At 36.5% G+C, this 16,280-nt stretch overlaps 1 protein-coding gene across 1 annotated transcript in view; it reads right to left on the bottom strand.

Moving 5' to 3' along the window:
• Window positions 1-10,780: 10,780 nt before the first annotated feature.
• LOC107731877 (protein AF-9-like) overlaps window positions 10,781-16,280 on the bottom strand; it is a 9,938-nt gene continuing 4,438 nt past the window's right edge. Inside the window, exon 5 of the mRNA XM_016543067.1 lies at window positions 10,781-12,392. Coding sequence (XP_016398553.1) covers window positions 12,261-12,392 — 132 coding nt within the window. The 3' untranslated portion in view covers window positions 10,781-12,260. The remainder of the gene's footprint in view (window positions 12,393-16,280) is intronic.

Below are 16,280 nucleotides of genomic sequence, written 5' to 3'. Positions count from 1 at the left end.
CAAAGGAACACGACTGTTTCCACTTATCTTTTCACCAGTGATTAATAGAAGCCCCTGAGGTGAATGAACCCGGAATGGAATACAGTATATCAATGGTATGAACATAACTCTAATTCAAAGTATCTTTAGCCATGTTACAAAGATGAAGGAATACATGTGTTTTAATAAAAACGGTGTTCTGCCAGAGTTACAGAATGATGACAGTACCTTCATATATATATATATTTTAAATCTAAATACTGTGTATTCTGAGAGTGTATATTATTCAAAAGTTTGGTGACATTAAGATTGTTTTATGTTTTTGAAAGAAGTCTTGTAAGCTCATCAAGGCTGCATCTATTTGATAAAAATACAGTAAAACAGTAATATTTTGAAATACTATTACAATTTAAAGTAACTGTTTTCTCTTTTATTATATTTTAAAATGCAATAATTTATTATATTTATTAGTATTCCTGTGATATCAAAGCTGAATTTTCAGCAACCATTTCAGTGTCACATGGTCCTTCAGAAATCATTCTTATGCTGATGTGGTGCTCAAGAAACATTTTTTTATTATTATCAATGTTGAAAACAGTTATGCTGCTTAATATTTTTATGGAAACTGTGATTCAAACTTTTTATGATTATTTTAGGTATATAGAAAGTTTAAAAGAACAATATTTAAATGAAATAGAAATCTTTTGTAACAATGTAAATGTCTTTACTTTCACTTTTGATCAATTTAATGCAACCTTGCTGAATAAAAAAAAAAAATTTCATTACATAACATGACATTTATATATTTTAAGTGTTTTTTAAGTGTCTAAACTCTTTTGTAAGCACTGTAAATGTTCTTTATCTGTTATTTGTAGCACAGAGGTATTGTTTTCTGTGTAATTTCAAAGAATCGTCAATTGCCAGCTGTTTCTGTTTGTTGACACCAGTCATACCTCAAATGATGGATGATAGACTAACATGCTTCCTCCTCCCTCCCCATAAATTGCTAACCTAAGCAAGAGTAAAGTGACATCTCCTCTATATGACTCAGCACTTTTCTAAGCAGAACACAGAGTTTCCGAACCATTGAGCCTAAGATCAAGACTAATTATCCACCCTTACATGCATTGATTATTGTTATTTAGTTTCCTAATATAACAAATATAAAATGATACTTCATCTCAATTAAGCAAATTACAGCTGTTTCCTTGTCACTGTTCTTTAAAAAATGAAAAAAGAAATTTGTTTGGGAGCTTATCTGGACAAACTGCTGTTAAACAATACTTATTGATTAGTTCATGGCTTTTCAGAGGGACAGCAGGAGGTGACTGGAGAGTTGGGGACAAAACATTTTTAGGACACAGTCTTGAGACACAATAGATCAATATAAGTTTGAGCTCATGCTCTCAAAATTACTGTCCAGCTCAGCAATACCATAATATAGGGAATTTTAACAGCATTATGCTGCCGCAATCAATACGGTGACTGAACAACCTTCATACAAACAGTGCCCCCTTGAGGATTATCATTATAGTCAATCATATTGAGACTCCTGTACCGTACTTACCATGGTAATGACAGCAGTGGCATGACTTTTCAGTCAGGTATGCTGTATCAACCAAACGCAGCGGGAAAACGGTATATCGGTTTAGGAAAGACTGAAAACAAAATCAGAAACGACAATAGAAACAGCACGACAAGTGTAGATTTAAAGAGCAGGTCATATGGTATTTTAAAGTGTCCTAATATTGTGTTGGAGTCCCCTACAACATGTTTAAATGCATCTAAGGTCAGAAAGCATTGTAATTTTGTCAGAATGTACATATAATATTTGAATCATTTTTCAATGATTTCGAAACGATTTGTTCGAAGCAGGTCTGTAAACCCCTCCCTTCCATAAGCCTACACTTCTCTGATTGGTCAACTGGCCAAGTCTGTTGTGATTGGTCTTTCCGTATACAATGCGTGTCGGAAACGAAACACCCATTACCATAATACATTTTTTGCTCAGGCGGGTTACTTGTAAACAAAGATGCTATAAGTTTTCAGCAATACCATAATATAGGGAATTTTAACAGCATTATGCTGCCGCAATCAATACGGTGACTGAACAACCTTCATACAAACAGTGCCCCCTTGAGGATTATCATTATAGTCAATCATATTGAGACTCCTGTACCGTACTTACCATGGTAATGACAGCAGTGGCATGACTTTTCAGTCAGGTATGCTGTATCAACCAAACGCAGCGGGAAAACGGTATATCGGTTTAGGAAAGACTGAAAACAAAATCAGAAACGACAATAGAAACAGCACGACAAGTGTAGATTTAAAGAGCAGGTCATATGGTATTTTAAAGTGTCCTAATATTGTGTTGGAGTCCCCTACAACATGTTTAAATGCATCTAAGGTCAGAAAGCATTGTAATTTTGTCAGAATGTACATATAATATTTGAATCATTTTTCAATGATTTCGAAACGATTTGTTCGAAGCAGGTCTGTAAACCCCTCCCTTCCATAAGCCTACACTGCTCTGATTGGTCAACTGGCCAAGTCTGTTGTGATTGGTCTTTCCGTATACAATGCGTGTCGGAAACGAAACACCCATTACCATAATACATTTTTTGCTCAGGCGGGTTACTTGTAAACAAAGATGCTATAAGTTTACAAAAATGGCATCGATATTACCTTATCAATTCGAGCCCGAGTCTAAGGATGATACCAATGCAGTCGCTCAACCGGAAACTCCATTGCAAGCATGACTTGATCAGGGCTGCGTTCAGCCCCGACAAAAACGGTGCAAAACGTTTTTTAAACGGAACCGGTGGTGCGTTGAACACCCTGTTCTGATAACGCAAGAGTTGCAACTATGGCAGCTGAGAAGGCCATTCTTTGTGTTCTTTTTGAAGAATTTTTGGAGCCTGATGAAATGGGTATAAATATGTGTTTAATACTGCAAAATACGCTGGATGGTATAGTCATTGCCCTTGCCCTCCAGAATAAAAGAGAACATCCCAATCAAATGAAGGGATTTGTGGAAACTGTGGTTCCTAATTATTGTGATCCAACATTTGCCTCACATTTCAGGATGAAAAGACAAACATTTCAGGTGAAGGATAATCCACTTCTTACCTCCGAGACATATATAAGAAATATATAAATATGTATAGTATTTTTATGTTACATTAATCAGCATTTAGCACACCTTCCTAAGGAAAGGATATGGGCCAGAAGACATTGCAATTACTAAATGATATTTAGACAGACTTAAAGAAGTTCCAGATCTATACTTGTGCCCTTATTATTTCAGTTATTTTGCCTTTAATGTAAATAAACATGTGCAAACAATATACTTGCTCTTGTGAATTTATTTGGATGTTAATTACATTGTGCGAGCTGTCTCTTTAATACCGCGTGGTTTACATACATGTTGCTGCTGATTGGGCTGACATGTTTGACACACCCACCAAACAAGAGAAAACACATCTCAAACCCCGTTGCACACCGTTTCCAGGAAACATGTCGTTCAAACCGGAAACCGTAGCAAAACGGTGCAGCTTGAGCTTGAACTTACCCCAGGACATTTCTCAGTGGTAAGTTTAAACTAGCGGAAGTGTTTGTGGGCAGGTCAGAGTGTTCGTATTTCGCGGGCAGGCGGGGATTTTGCAAATGTGTTACCTTGTGACGAATATAGGTAACAGGCAGAAGATTCGAAAATATGACGACTCGTTAAGGCGGTTCAGTCGACTCTTTCTTTTGAGAGACAATATCTTTATTTATCGTGCACTTTTTTGATTAACAACTTTGCAGACTCTTTACATTGAAGGATAGCTACGTTACAAACTGCAAAAAATATATTTTTCGAAAACCCTTATGACCTGCTCTTTAAAGGTAGCCATACCAATTTTTTACTAGTGTGTAGATTCATTTAGGCTATTAAAATTGATATGTAAATAAATTCTTAATTTCTTCGTAAAGGTTACGTTAGCTATGTTTTTAATCAGGTAATATTTTGTGTAGGCTAGCTAGCCTATGTCAACAATTTGGAGGAATATATTTTATATTCTATAATCTATAATCGATATTTTCCCGCTTTGAAAGACGAAATAAATAAATAAATAAAAGGTAATTGTGACTTTTTATTTTACAATTTGGATATTTTTTTTCTTCGAATTGCAAGATATAAACTCAGAATTCTCAGAATTTCTCTCACAATTCTGTTTATATCTTACAATTCTGACTTTTTCTCTGAATCCTAGCCTACTTTTTTTTTCCACCACGGAATAAATACTAAAAAAGATAATTGCCACATTTTATCACAAAAGTCAGAATGATAAATAAGCCTTTTTAATTTTTTATCCCGAGGCGGAAACAAGCTTTCATAACCGACCAATGAGAACGCAGAAAAAATGTGGATTCGCTCGTCTCAATCCTTTAGATTAGATTAGAATAATTTGAGGACAGCATATTTCCCTTATTTGATCATTTAAATATGCTTTATATTACACTCAAATGACAATGAAAATTAGAATAATGTTCATATTAATAGGCAAATCCCCGCAATAATTCTCTCGAAATGACACACACACACACACACACACAAAGACATTTGCTTATTTCATTTGAATATTTATTTATTCTACTTTTTGTTTGTGTAACATGACTGTATGCATGCTTTATAGCCTACCTAAGATAAATTGCTTTAAGAGAAAGGAAAAAATGAAATCGCATCATATGACCCCTTTAAGTATAGTATATACACCAATAGTTTTTACACCAATTCTTTTCAGTGTGTTATACTGTAATTCAACTCAAGTTGAGGAATTTCAGCTGTGAATGGTACACAACACTGGTGCATAAATCAATTTCTGGCTTTTGAAATGGAAATGGAAAGCTGGAAAAAAAGCTGGAAAATCCATTTAAAGCTGGAAAATCCTGAATTTCAGGACTTTTCACCTTCCTTTCTTTTTAATGACGTAGTTGATGCCATTTTAACTGCCCTTCAAATGCTCTGCTGCATCTTTTCTCTGGTCATCGGACTTGTGCCAGGAAGATGACAAATGTACTGCTATTTCTTCTGTGGGAGCTGATTTCTAAGGTCTCTCCTCTTTTTTATAGGAGGAAATGGTATTTGGAAGCTCAAACAGGATGTCCCGCTGCTCGTCCTGACTGTGAACCCCCACCCAACACTGTGAAACGGCTTAAGTTAATCCAGGATCTTGAAAGTAGAGCAGTTTTTTTTTCTTCCCTCTTGTTCTTCGTCATTTAGAAGGCTTCAGGGATCATTTGAATATTTATTTATTCTACTTTTTGTTTGTGTAACATGACTGTGTGCATGCTTTATACCTAAGATAAATTCATCTTGAAACGATCATCATGATAGCACTAGTTTAACGTTGATTTAAAGGCAAACCATTTCAGTCTAGTAGCCGTGAGGTTCTGATCGAGGTTGCAACCCCTGACATGATTGAATCCCACTGTAGGCCTGCTCCTCCTTTAATCTGTGCTCTTGCTTAACTTTGTAATGAAATATATCAGCGCGGTCGGGGTGAAGATAAGACTGAACTGGACGTTTACACCAGCGATCGTGAGGCCACGGTTGTGCTTGTAGTGATTGAAAGCGCGTGTCAAACCAGCTTAACTGAAACATCCTCCGTCGGTTTTGCCCTATAGTCAGCCTTTCATGCTTTGGAAATATGACTCCTACAACAGACAGAGTGCATTACATCTACACTATTGTACCTTCCAGCGGATTCCAGTAGAAATGATTGCTTCCATTTGGTAGCAAGGTTGACTTTCATCTGATGCATCGCTGACTAGAAGCACAGATGTCCTCAATTCATTAGGAAGCGAGTCCGCCCAGTAGAGTAACTGGCAGTGGTTGGCTTTTTCCTATCAAATCTGTTGTTCTGTGCAGGAGGTGATATGAAGAGAGAGCGAGCAAGCTTGAAATCTGCAATTTGTCAGCTTGCTGGGAAAAGCTTTGAATGGGATCCAAATAGAAGAAGAGATTGTTCCTTCTGGATCATTGGAATGAAGAAGGAACCTTGATTTTTTTCTTCTTCCTAAATATTGGCAAGAAGCAAACTAAGCAAATATCACTTTTCTGCATTTGAGTGGAGCTACTTCCAGTCTTAACCAGATTGTGTCTATGTATAAGTGCTGTTTTTGGTCATTCTCTCAGGGCCCCCCATCCCCTCCTTTGAGGAGGATTTAGCAAGTGCAGCTTTGTGAGTGTGCGAGGGAGAGTGTCTGCGCACTCTCACAGCCGGGTGGGCCGGCTGGGGGTCACGGGTCACTGGCCCGCCCAACTTCCATCAAGGAGAACAAAGCATCCCTCGATCCAATGAAAGAGCAGGTTGGGACTGGGCTCAAGTCCAAGGGTCCCGGCCCACACTGGGGGCTTACCAGGGGCTGAAATACGTAAAGAAATAAATAATCGAATAATAATCAGATCCTCAGCCGTCTGGAAACCCGGTCATGTGGGAACGCTCGACGTGCCCATATTCGGTTCCTCTCATGAGGAGCCTGAACGAAGATACATCCCCCTATTCACATCCCTCCCTTTTTCTCCATCACTTTGAAGTCTGCTTACTTTTGTTCTTTACATAACTCGATCTGATTTTTTTGAAAAAGCTAATTTTGTATGCCTTTCCAGTGACATAGCTGCCACCCAGAATTCTTCACAAGGAGGTCAAACCAAACAGACGTCTGAAAAAGAGGCCCAGGTATGACTGAGCTAGAACATATGATAAAAGACCTTTGAATTATTGTCACTGTGTGCACATTTGCACACAATGGAGGATTAAAGGCTTGCTGGATGAAATCACTCAGAGAATAGGAAGATGGGGATGGGGCTTTTTTTGGTTTTCTCTCTCGATTAATTTCCCGCCTAAACCACTTACTCCCAAACATGACGACCATGCAGAGCGAGCCGCCAGATTACACAGATGGACAAATATTTGCTCTGGTTTTGTTCCAATGTAATTGTGAAGCTTGAATGTGGCTTCAGTTAAAATTTTCACAGGGAGTTTCTCCAAAGCAGAGAGATAAACGAGTAAATCTTTATGCTTAATTTAATAATTTTAATTTAGAATTTAACAATTGTTTCACTTTTAATTCATTCATTGGAATTTGAATCACAACAAAAGAAATTATAGGATATAAATAATAAATAATTTAGAATATTTATGCCCTGAATTTCTATCTTTTACATATTTCTCTGCATTATTGATATTAATTTGAATGTTTTAATAATTAAAAATAATTATTACTGAATTTCAGGACTTTTCACCTTCCTTTCTTTTTAATGACGTAGTTGATGCCATTTTAACTGCCCTTCAAATGCTCTGCTGCATCTTTTCTCTGGTCATCGGACTTGTGCCAGGAAGATGACAAATGTACTGCTATTTCTTCTGTGGGAGCTGATTTCTAAGGTCTCTCCTCTTTTTTATAGGAGGAAATGGTATTTGGAAGCTCAAACAGGATGTCCCGCTGCTCGTCCTGACTGTGAACCCCCACCCAACACTGTGAAACGGCTTAAGTTAATCCAGGATCTTGAAAGTAGAGCAGTTTTTTTTTCTTCCCTCTTGTTCTTCGTCATTTAGAAGGCTTCAGGGAAAGAAGGGGACACAATGATTTCCTTCTGGTGTGTCTCAAACACAGACAGACTACCCGCCGTGCGAGACTATCTCCATGAACGTGAGCAGTGTTTATGTCCAGCATTTGAGGAGGTGGACTTGAAAGAGCCACAGTTGAAAAAAAGCTTTTCATATCAGATAAAACGATCTCAGATTAATATATAACAGCCATCTCTGTAAATTATGAAAAATGAAAAAGGTAAACACTTATTAATGTACTAATTTTATTCAACAGGAAGACCATTTTGACCTAATAAGGCTTTCAAAGAGTGAATAACTTTGCTGTGTGTTAACAGATGGTGCCAAAAGAAAAGTCGTCTGTCTCAAAACGTCGCTTGGGATATATATATATATTTTTTTGTACTTTTTGTGCCCAAACCCATCAAATCTCTGGTATCTAACTTGCTGTGGTTTTTTTAATTGGCTCATGGCTCAGATTTATGAAGTAATGAACAGGTGTTGGGTGGGAGGGACAGCATGATGTGGATTATAAAGAACCCCCACCTCATCTCTCTCTCACACTCGTCTATAGTTCTTCTGTAGTTCTCATGGCCACTTTCTCACTCTGCATTTGTAGATCCAACAAAAAAATACAATTAGTCATGCAACATCAGGCTATTGGATTGAATTCTCTTCTAATTTATACTTTTCTCAGATTCAGAAATTATCTATCTATCTATCTATCGTTCATTTTGTCTATCTATCTATCTATCATTTTGTCTATCTATCTATCTATCTATCTATCTATTCGTCTGTCCATCCATCCATCTTTGTTTCTTTCTTTCTAATAATTCACATAAATCACATTTAATAATAACAATAATACTGTATATAGCGCATTTCTAATAATACTAATGATCTCATTTTAATAACATTTATATTTAAATATAGATATCAATATAAGTAACTTGATGAGCGAATCATCTCTGAATTCTTTTATTGAGCTATTGAGCTTTTAAAATCAGCACTTTTTGTACCAAACTGTGCCTTACATATTCCTTGGTGAATTATTCTCCATTACTGGTGAGAATCATGTTCGTCTGATAAGAGCTGCATGCATACTTTCCACATCAGTCCCTTTAGAGATGGACTTCGAACACGCATTGCTCACAACACAAACTGACTACATAATGGAGATGACTCATACTCTAAAAACCTCCGAACATCTCATTCATTAATTATCCCAAATATCTCATTCGTTAATTATCAGTAAAACAAGAAGTTAAATGTTTGACGCTTGCTCACATCTCAACCCCGTAAGCTTTTGGAACAGCTGTAGTAGGACTGGCCTTCAGCTCAGGATGCTGGATCCAGAGCCAGCTGCTCTCCCATGAATGCTGTGGACTGGTGTTAAGTGAAGTGGCTTAACCGTAAGCCTGTTAGAGATGTGCTCACACTTCCCATCCCTCAGCCTCTGTGAATCACTGAACAACAGAGGCTTTGTAGAGCCCGAGTCTGGGTTTAGCAGTACAGTCATTTAAAGCATTCGCTATTACTGGAGCTCCAACCGCTTCTTCCCGAATCAGTCAGACTCTTGAGCCCTGAACTCCTCAAATAACAGCTTAAAATGCCAAATTTGTCCGTTTTCATGGCATTAAACAAGGAATGTATACTTTAGAGGCTTTTTAATGTGCAGCCAAAGCATGTGGGAATTGTGGATTCTGCAGATTTACTAAAGTCATCATAGTATAGTTATCTGAATGGCATAGATTATCATTATTATTATTATTTAAAAGTTTTAAGAATGGCTCATGAAAGTCCTAGAGGTATCAGTTATAATGGGTCTCATTTTTCATAAAGTGTGTTTATGAACGTATATCTGGTATGGAGTTATGTATAATTTCCAACTATTATGGGGAATTATAAGTTATTGAGCTGTATAAACAAATTTGTATATTTAAATAAAAGAATGTGCTTATGAGCCTTTACATTTTTAATATTTCCCCTCATACATTCTAAATGATATTTCTAAAAATAAAAATATGCCAGTTAAAATATTTGTACAAGTACAAATCTAAACTACTTGCATGATTTTATCATCTTATTGTTGAACCCATGCTGAAGTTTTGCTGTACTGTACATTTCACCTTCTTCTGAGGACTCCACCTTTTATCAACAAAATTCCTGGATTTCTCCTGTGCAAACATCTATAATCCACAACCCAATATAATAAAGATTGATCGCCTCTTTTTGTATTAAAAGGCTACAACTGACACGGCACTACTTTAGGATATAGCAATGTTTTAGAGTACCTTCCCATTTCATAGCTAGACCACCCACATTAATCAGAATGAGAAAGAATCAGGGATTTGACCCCAGGCTGTCTAACGCATTAATAAACCATGTTCATGAACTTTTCCCCATATGCGGTTGCTTTTTTTATGCACTCTAAGGACTCTTAAAAGGTTTTGATGAGACTGCCAAGACATGAACAAACACCAAAGATGACAACATGGTGAAGCAACTGCATATAATCTATTGATTCAAACTCATGTCACTGGACGGAAACACATCTGGGAAAAAACTCAGAAATGTTGTGACGATGAATGCGTGAGGGAAGGAGGAAGGTAGGAGGAAACTCACCGTGTTCTTTCACTTTCCTAGGATGAATTGACAAAAATTGCTCTTCATTTCAGTGCCAGAAAGGGCCCAATTTATTTTACTTTAGATTAATATATTTTTAAGTTTATTGCTCATGTTGTGTTCCAGTCATTTTGTCCCATAGAGGATTTCTACCCCACAAAATTGCTAGTCAACATTAATGATATCACATTGGACTTAAACTTACTGTCTTTGCGCACACGTTATCACAACTTTCCACCCAAAAATGTATACATTTTGAACTTTTTTGGGGGGATTTTTCCCGGTTTAAAATGACCGGCCTACAAAAATTGCTTATAAATGTATAATCTTTGCTGTATTATTACCAAACATTGAATTCAATCTTTTTTCAATTTGTTTTCTTTCAATTACCACAAGTTTTCTGTTACTTTGTGGAACTGACTGATCATGGGCCTCATTGATCTGACCTTACGCACCTCAGATTTTGAGTGAACATATTATCCTAAAATTATCCACAAATAATGCTTTTTTCACTCAAAAACTAAAGTGCATACAAGATTGAATCCAAGATTTGATGATAATATAGCATTATGAGAGATTTACAAGCAATTTTTAAAAGGCCGGTCATAACGGGAACATCAAGTTAGGTAAAGGATATTCAGCACAGCACAAGGGATATTCAGATGATTGTATATTCACCAGCTATTCCCGTCCATTAAACAAAAACCATTCCTAACATCAATGATAAAATGTTCACTGGTCAGTAACTACACATCCACGACTCTGTTTTGAATTTATATCATGATCAAGAACTTTCTACTGGAAGCAGTTCAGTGCCTTCCAAGAAAGGAAAGATAATCACTTTTTTTTTTTTTTATCACATATAAAGTTTATGTACACATATAAACATTATATAATGATAACTAAACTAAAAGCTTTTTGGCCTGAAAAAATTAATCTGGGAAATAAACAATAATAAAGGGTACAAGGCATGATTTTCATTCAACAAAAACAATAAAAAAAATTCTCTGATAAATTCAAACCCTTCTCAACCCCACCACCACCATCACCGTGTCTCCCAAAATATCTAGATTTATGGTTGGCTTATCTGATTCAACATTATAAGGAAATGAAAAGTGAACGATGTTGCTTTTGCACAAAGCACAACTTGAGGGCTACAACTCAACTGCACAATATGCTGATATTAGCCTATCAAATAATCCAATTAAAAACAAAAAAACAATGGAACTGAAAAGCTAACTGTGATCACTTCTTGATTTCCTCAGATTAACAAAGAACTCCCAAACTACAATTAAGACTTGGCTTTTTCCAACTGTTTTGGGGACAACCAATGAACAGCCATGGGAACTGTGGTCCCCAAAAACAATAAATAACATTAGAGGATTCAACATTACACTTTCCTACTGCAACGACGTTAAGAAACATTTGAGATAGAGGTCACTGGATTTGCTTAAGATCCTGCCTTCTTTCAAATGAGTTTGCTGACAATGTGCAATTCATTGATTAATAGAGTTAAAAGTCTTCCTCCGTCCAGCATAATCTGAAACCGTTCATTTTACATGTACAGCATGAAAAACATTGCTTGTGATCCATAAAAACAGTGGATGTTAAGAGACGTTTCATTGCCGATGAGATGATGTTCTCAAGTGCTTGCACAAGTTTAATATAATTTGCACTTACACACACACACACACTTGAAACTCATACTCAATAAATAGTCAATGTGGTAAGGCAGTGTTGAAACATGCATTCGTCACAAAAAACTTATCAAACATTCATACAATATACACAAATGTATTTTGTTTTGGAGCAAGAACATGTTTTGGCAATGTCGGATTATCAAGGCTTTTTGGGTGAAGTCCAGGTGGAGCGTAAGAATCTCCAGACTCATGTAATAATGATTTCAATTTCTGAGGCCTTTCGAGAGACGAGAGGAGCTCTGGAATGAAAGCGGATCCTTTCCATTGCCTTACAAGTTTTCAATTTAGGAGAAAAAACAAAAGGAGGGAAAAAGGGAGGTGTGATTTTCCTCCTCGTGGCAGCCAGCTGCACAAGTCTTCAAGATGATCCAGAAGTCTCCAGGTAGCTTTGCAGCTTCCGAACTGTGGTTTTGTCCAGAGAGCAGAGGTCAAAGTCAAAAGTAGTGTTTGTGATGTGAAAGTGTCCCGTTTCCTCAATGAGGTTCACAATCTGCAAGAAAAAAAGAGGGAATTTGATTATGCAGGGGGGGCATCCCTCACATTTTCTTCAGAATACATAAAAATCGAGTTTAATGTTGCAGTATCAGCACCAAAATTAGTCATTCGGCAGCAGCATTTCTCAATAATAGGTGGCCAATTCGTTCACAAAGCTCCATTGACAGTGAGCAGCCTCCGTTTGCACGATATCGCATGTCTGATAGTAATGAGGAAGATGCTTTACCAAAGCAGCCTGTTATTGGTTCCAGCCCTCGCTGCTTCAGAGGAGGGACTGAATTGGTGATTATGAAGAGAAGGAGGGCTGCAGAGTGGTCACATGAATTAAACTGAGCCGTAATGGGACCCAAACCTGATCCGTTTCACACTACAAAGCAAAAGCCGCATATGGAAGGAATTTCTTCCGTTTCTCCTGAATCACAGGGAGACCCAGAGGCCTGTTAAGACATCGAAGATAGAAGTCAGCTGTTCGAACGCCTGTAGCCTGGACAAACCACCGTGGATGTACTGCTAATGGTTAAAATTTAAGAAGTTTAAGCAGACAACAAACCATTGTAAAAGTTGTTGCTATTATAAGTAATGTAATTAAACATAATACAATATTTAAAAAAAGAAGAAATATTTATAAAAATATATAAAAGACTGATGGATTATATAGTTACACGGTGGTTTCATGTTTATATATATTTTTTATTTTTAGATATTATACATAAATGATCTTAAATAAAGTTTACAATAAAATAAAATAAATAAAAAAATTTAATAAAATTTTAACCTAATTATTAACATGATGTGCAGATTATGTAATCTAATTAAAAGCTAATTAATTACACATAATTTTGGGCAAAGGAATTGCAATTAGAATTGCATACATAACGCTATGAGATTAATGGGATTAAAAAAAAAAAATAATAATTACACTCTAAAAATGAAACTAAAACCGCCAGTAGGTGGCAACAAGTTGCCGTCTTAATGAGTCATTCAATCATTCATTTAACCTATTCCTTCAAACGGCTGATTCATTCAGAAACAAAAGGACTGAGCGACTGTCTTTATGAATGGATCACTGAATCATTGGCTCACTCGATTCTTTCAAAAACGTGGACTCATTCAGTAATAAAACACCAATGTGTGTTTCTCTGAGACGCACAACAGTTTGGCTTTGTTTGGAACCATTTTCATTGGCTAAACTATATCATATTATATAAATATAAAAACCCATACAGGGGCATTGTTTGCCCTTAAATCCTGAATTTTAGTGGCATATAACTGCATTCTAGTAGGTTACATCACACAGTCATTCAATCATCCTGTATCAAGGTCATCATTTTATATTTGAGAAATAATGTCCCTCATAGAACAATTTCTTGTGGCCGGATAACAACGAATAAAGCTTGCCAATGACATCAACAAATTTTCCAATTTGTGTTAAGGGCTAATCATGGAAGTTAATCAATGCCATATCTTATTCCGGAGGAGGCTGATTATTTCACAAAACTGCAGGATTAGCTTGATTAAGATGTACGTTTGCACCGTTTGGACCTCATTTGGGACGTCTTCCAGACTTACACCACAACAGGCTTTGCAACAGAAGGGCACGGCAAATGCTTGGAACTAGAGAAGTATTGCTCTCCATTGTGTCAAAGCAAATAGGCCTCAAAGAACAGGAATTATGGGCCGCAAAGAGTTTACTTGGCAAGCACTTGAAGGAAGAGAAAACCTACTGTTACCAGTATGATTTATTACAGCCAGATATTCATTGACATGTTAATGCTGTGGGTAATAACTTTAAACTGTACAGGTTTCTAAACTTTTAGGTAAAGCACTCAGTTTCCTTGGACATTGAGAGGGAATTTGTAAGTGTCCCTTCTCATGTTCCCACAGGGAATACAGCATTGCGTCTCATGTGCAAAGGTCCCTTAGTGCAACTGTCTGTGCAGAAGTGAGTGATTTAGGAAAGCTGACTTCTGACAGTACATGCTTCTCATTTATTACCTGCTGTAATATGTGCCTTTCCCTTAGTGCCATTAGTCTTCTGTGAAGCTCAACCAGCTCATCCAAGTATGCCTGCGGATCGAGATGTTAGATAAAAAAAGGAGACATGTTTCAATATATATATAATCTTTCAAATGTTTGGGGTTGATAAGATTTTTTTTATGGTTTTGAAAGAAGGCTGCATTTATTTGATCAAAAATACAGCAAAAATGTGCTCAATATTGATAAATTTTTGTTAGTAGGGCTGGGCGATATGTCCAAAAAAATGATCACAATAACATTTTTCATGTCAATCGATACTGATAATTATTACAATAAATTTCAAATCTTTATTTCTTTCAAGTTTAAAGGCAGATTTTTGCTCCTAACTGAAAGCCTAAACTGTGGTTTTAAAGGAGTCATATGATGCGATTTCAAGTTTTCCTTTCTCTTTGGAGTGTTACATGCTGTTCGTGCATAGATAAGATCCCTGAAGTTGCAAAGACTAAAGTCTCAAACCCAAAGAGATATTCTTTATCAAAGTTAAGACTTGTCCACGCCGACCTAAAATGCCTCGTTTAAACACGCCCCCACATGTCTACGTCACTGTGTGGGAAGATTTGCATAACACCGCCCAAATGTATATGCAAAGAAAGGTTGCGTAACTTTGATTCTCGCTGTAGTATTGTTACTGCTGCAGCCTTTCCTTGGACATTGAGAGGGAATTTGTAAGTGTCCCTTCTCATGTTCCCACAGGGAATACAGCATTGCGTCTCATGTGCAAAGGTCCCTTAGTGCAACTGTCTGTGCAGAAGTGAGTGATTTAGGAAAGCTGACTTCTGACAGTACATGCTTCTCATTTATTACCTGCTGTAATATGTGCCTTTCCCTTAGTGCCATTAGTCTTCTGTGAAGCTCAACCAGCTCATCCAAGTATGCCTGCGGATCGAGATGTTAGATAAAAAAAGGAGACATGTTTCAGATTGATCAATCATGCTCTTACTAAATGTGGCATGTCTAAAATGTCATGGTGTCCTGCACTGCAGTGGTTTCAACTGTTTTTGCTTTTTGGACCTCAAGTGGCAAAATAAAATCTCTAAATGGTTTAATACACAGTGTGCTTACAATAAAACATTTACATGTATTAATATTACAGTGACAGGCCTAGTAGGTCATTGTGTTCATGTAGCTCAAACAGCAAAGTGCTAGCAACGCCCTGGGATTCCCAGGGAAATCATATAGACAAAATTGAATGTATATGATGTTTAAAAATATATTATAATCAGTAATTATGTCCCCACTGGATGCAACAAATGCCTCGTTTGTAATGGGTTTTATTGGTTTTGTGACAGCCGATGCCGATGCTGATATCTTGAAAAGCAGGGTGGCCGATGGCCGATATAAAGCCGATATAATTGTATTTATTTTAATTAATATTTAAGAAATTTTTAATCATTTGAAAATGGATTAAAAAATACATTTGTAAAATAAACATACTTATACTTTAGATGACAAAGTATTTTTCACAAATAAATAAATATTTAATAAAAATATAATTAAAAAGGAAGTAAACCGTAACCAACAGAGCACTCAGTATTCTGGGAAGTTTGTGTGCATTGCAAATCATATTTTTTTCAAATAAAGCCAAGGTATCACTCATTTTACATACAGCACACAGTGAAAATGACATGAATATGACAGTGGGCAAATGCATAAAGCACAGCATAATTTTAAATCATGAGTTTAAAGTTTAAAGCATTCAATTCACTCAGACCGACCGTCACGCGAACAGGCGATCATGCTGCATAAAAATGCACACTTCACAAGATCTCAAAGCTGGATTCGACTAAGTTTGCAAGGTTTGTGAAATTAAATTTTCATTAGCCATTCAAAGATTTGTTTAAATTAT

The sequence above is a fragment of the Sinocyclocheilus rhinocerous genome, unplaced genomic scaffold (genome assembly GCF_001515625.1).
Source record: "Sinocyclocheilus rhinocerous isolate Xijiao unplaced genomic scaffold, SAMN03320098_v1.1 scaffold1841, whole genome shotgun sequence".
Classification (NCBI taxonomy): Eukaryota; Metazoa; Chordata; class Actinopteri; order Cypriniformes; family Cyprinidae; genus Sinocyclocheilus; species Sinocyclocheilus rhinocerous.
Note: the sequence above shows the minus strand (reverse complement) of the source record. Positions and strands in the feature narration are given on the sequence as shown.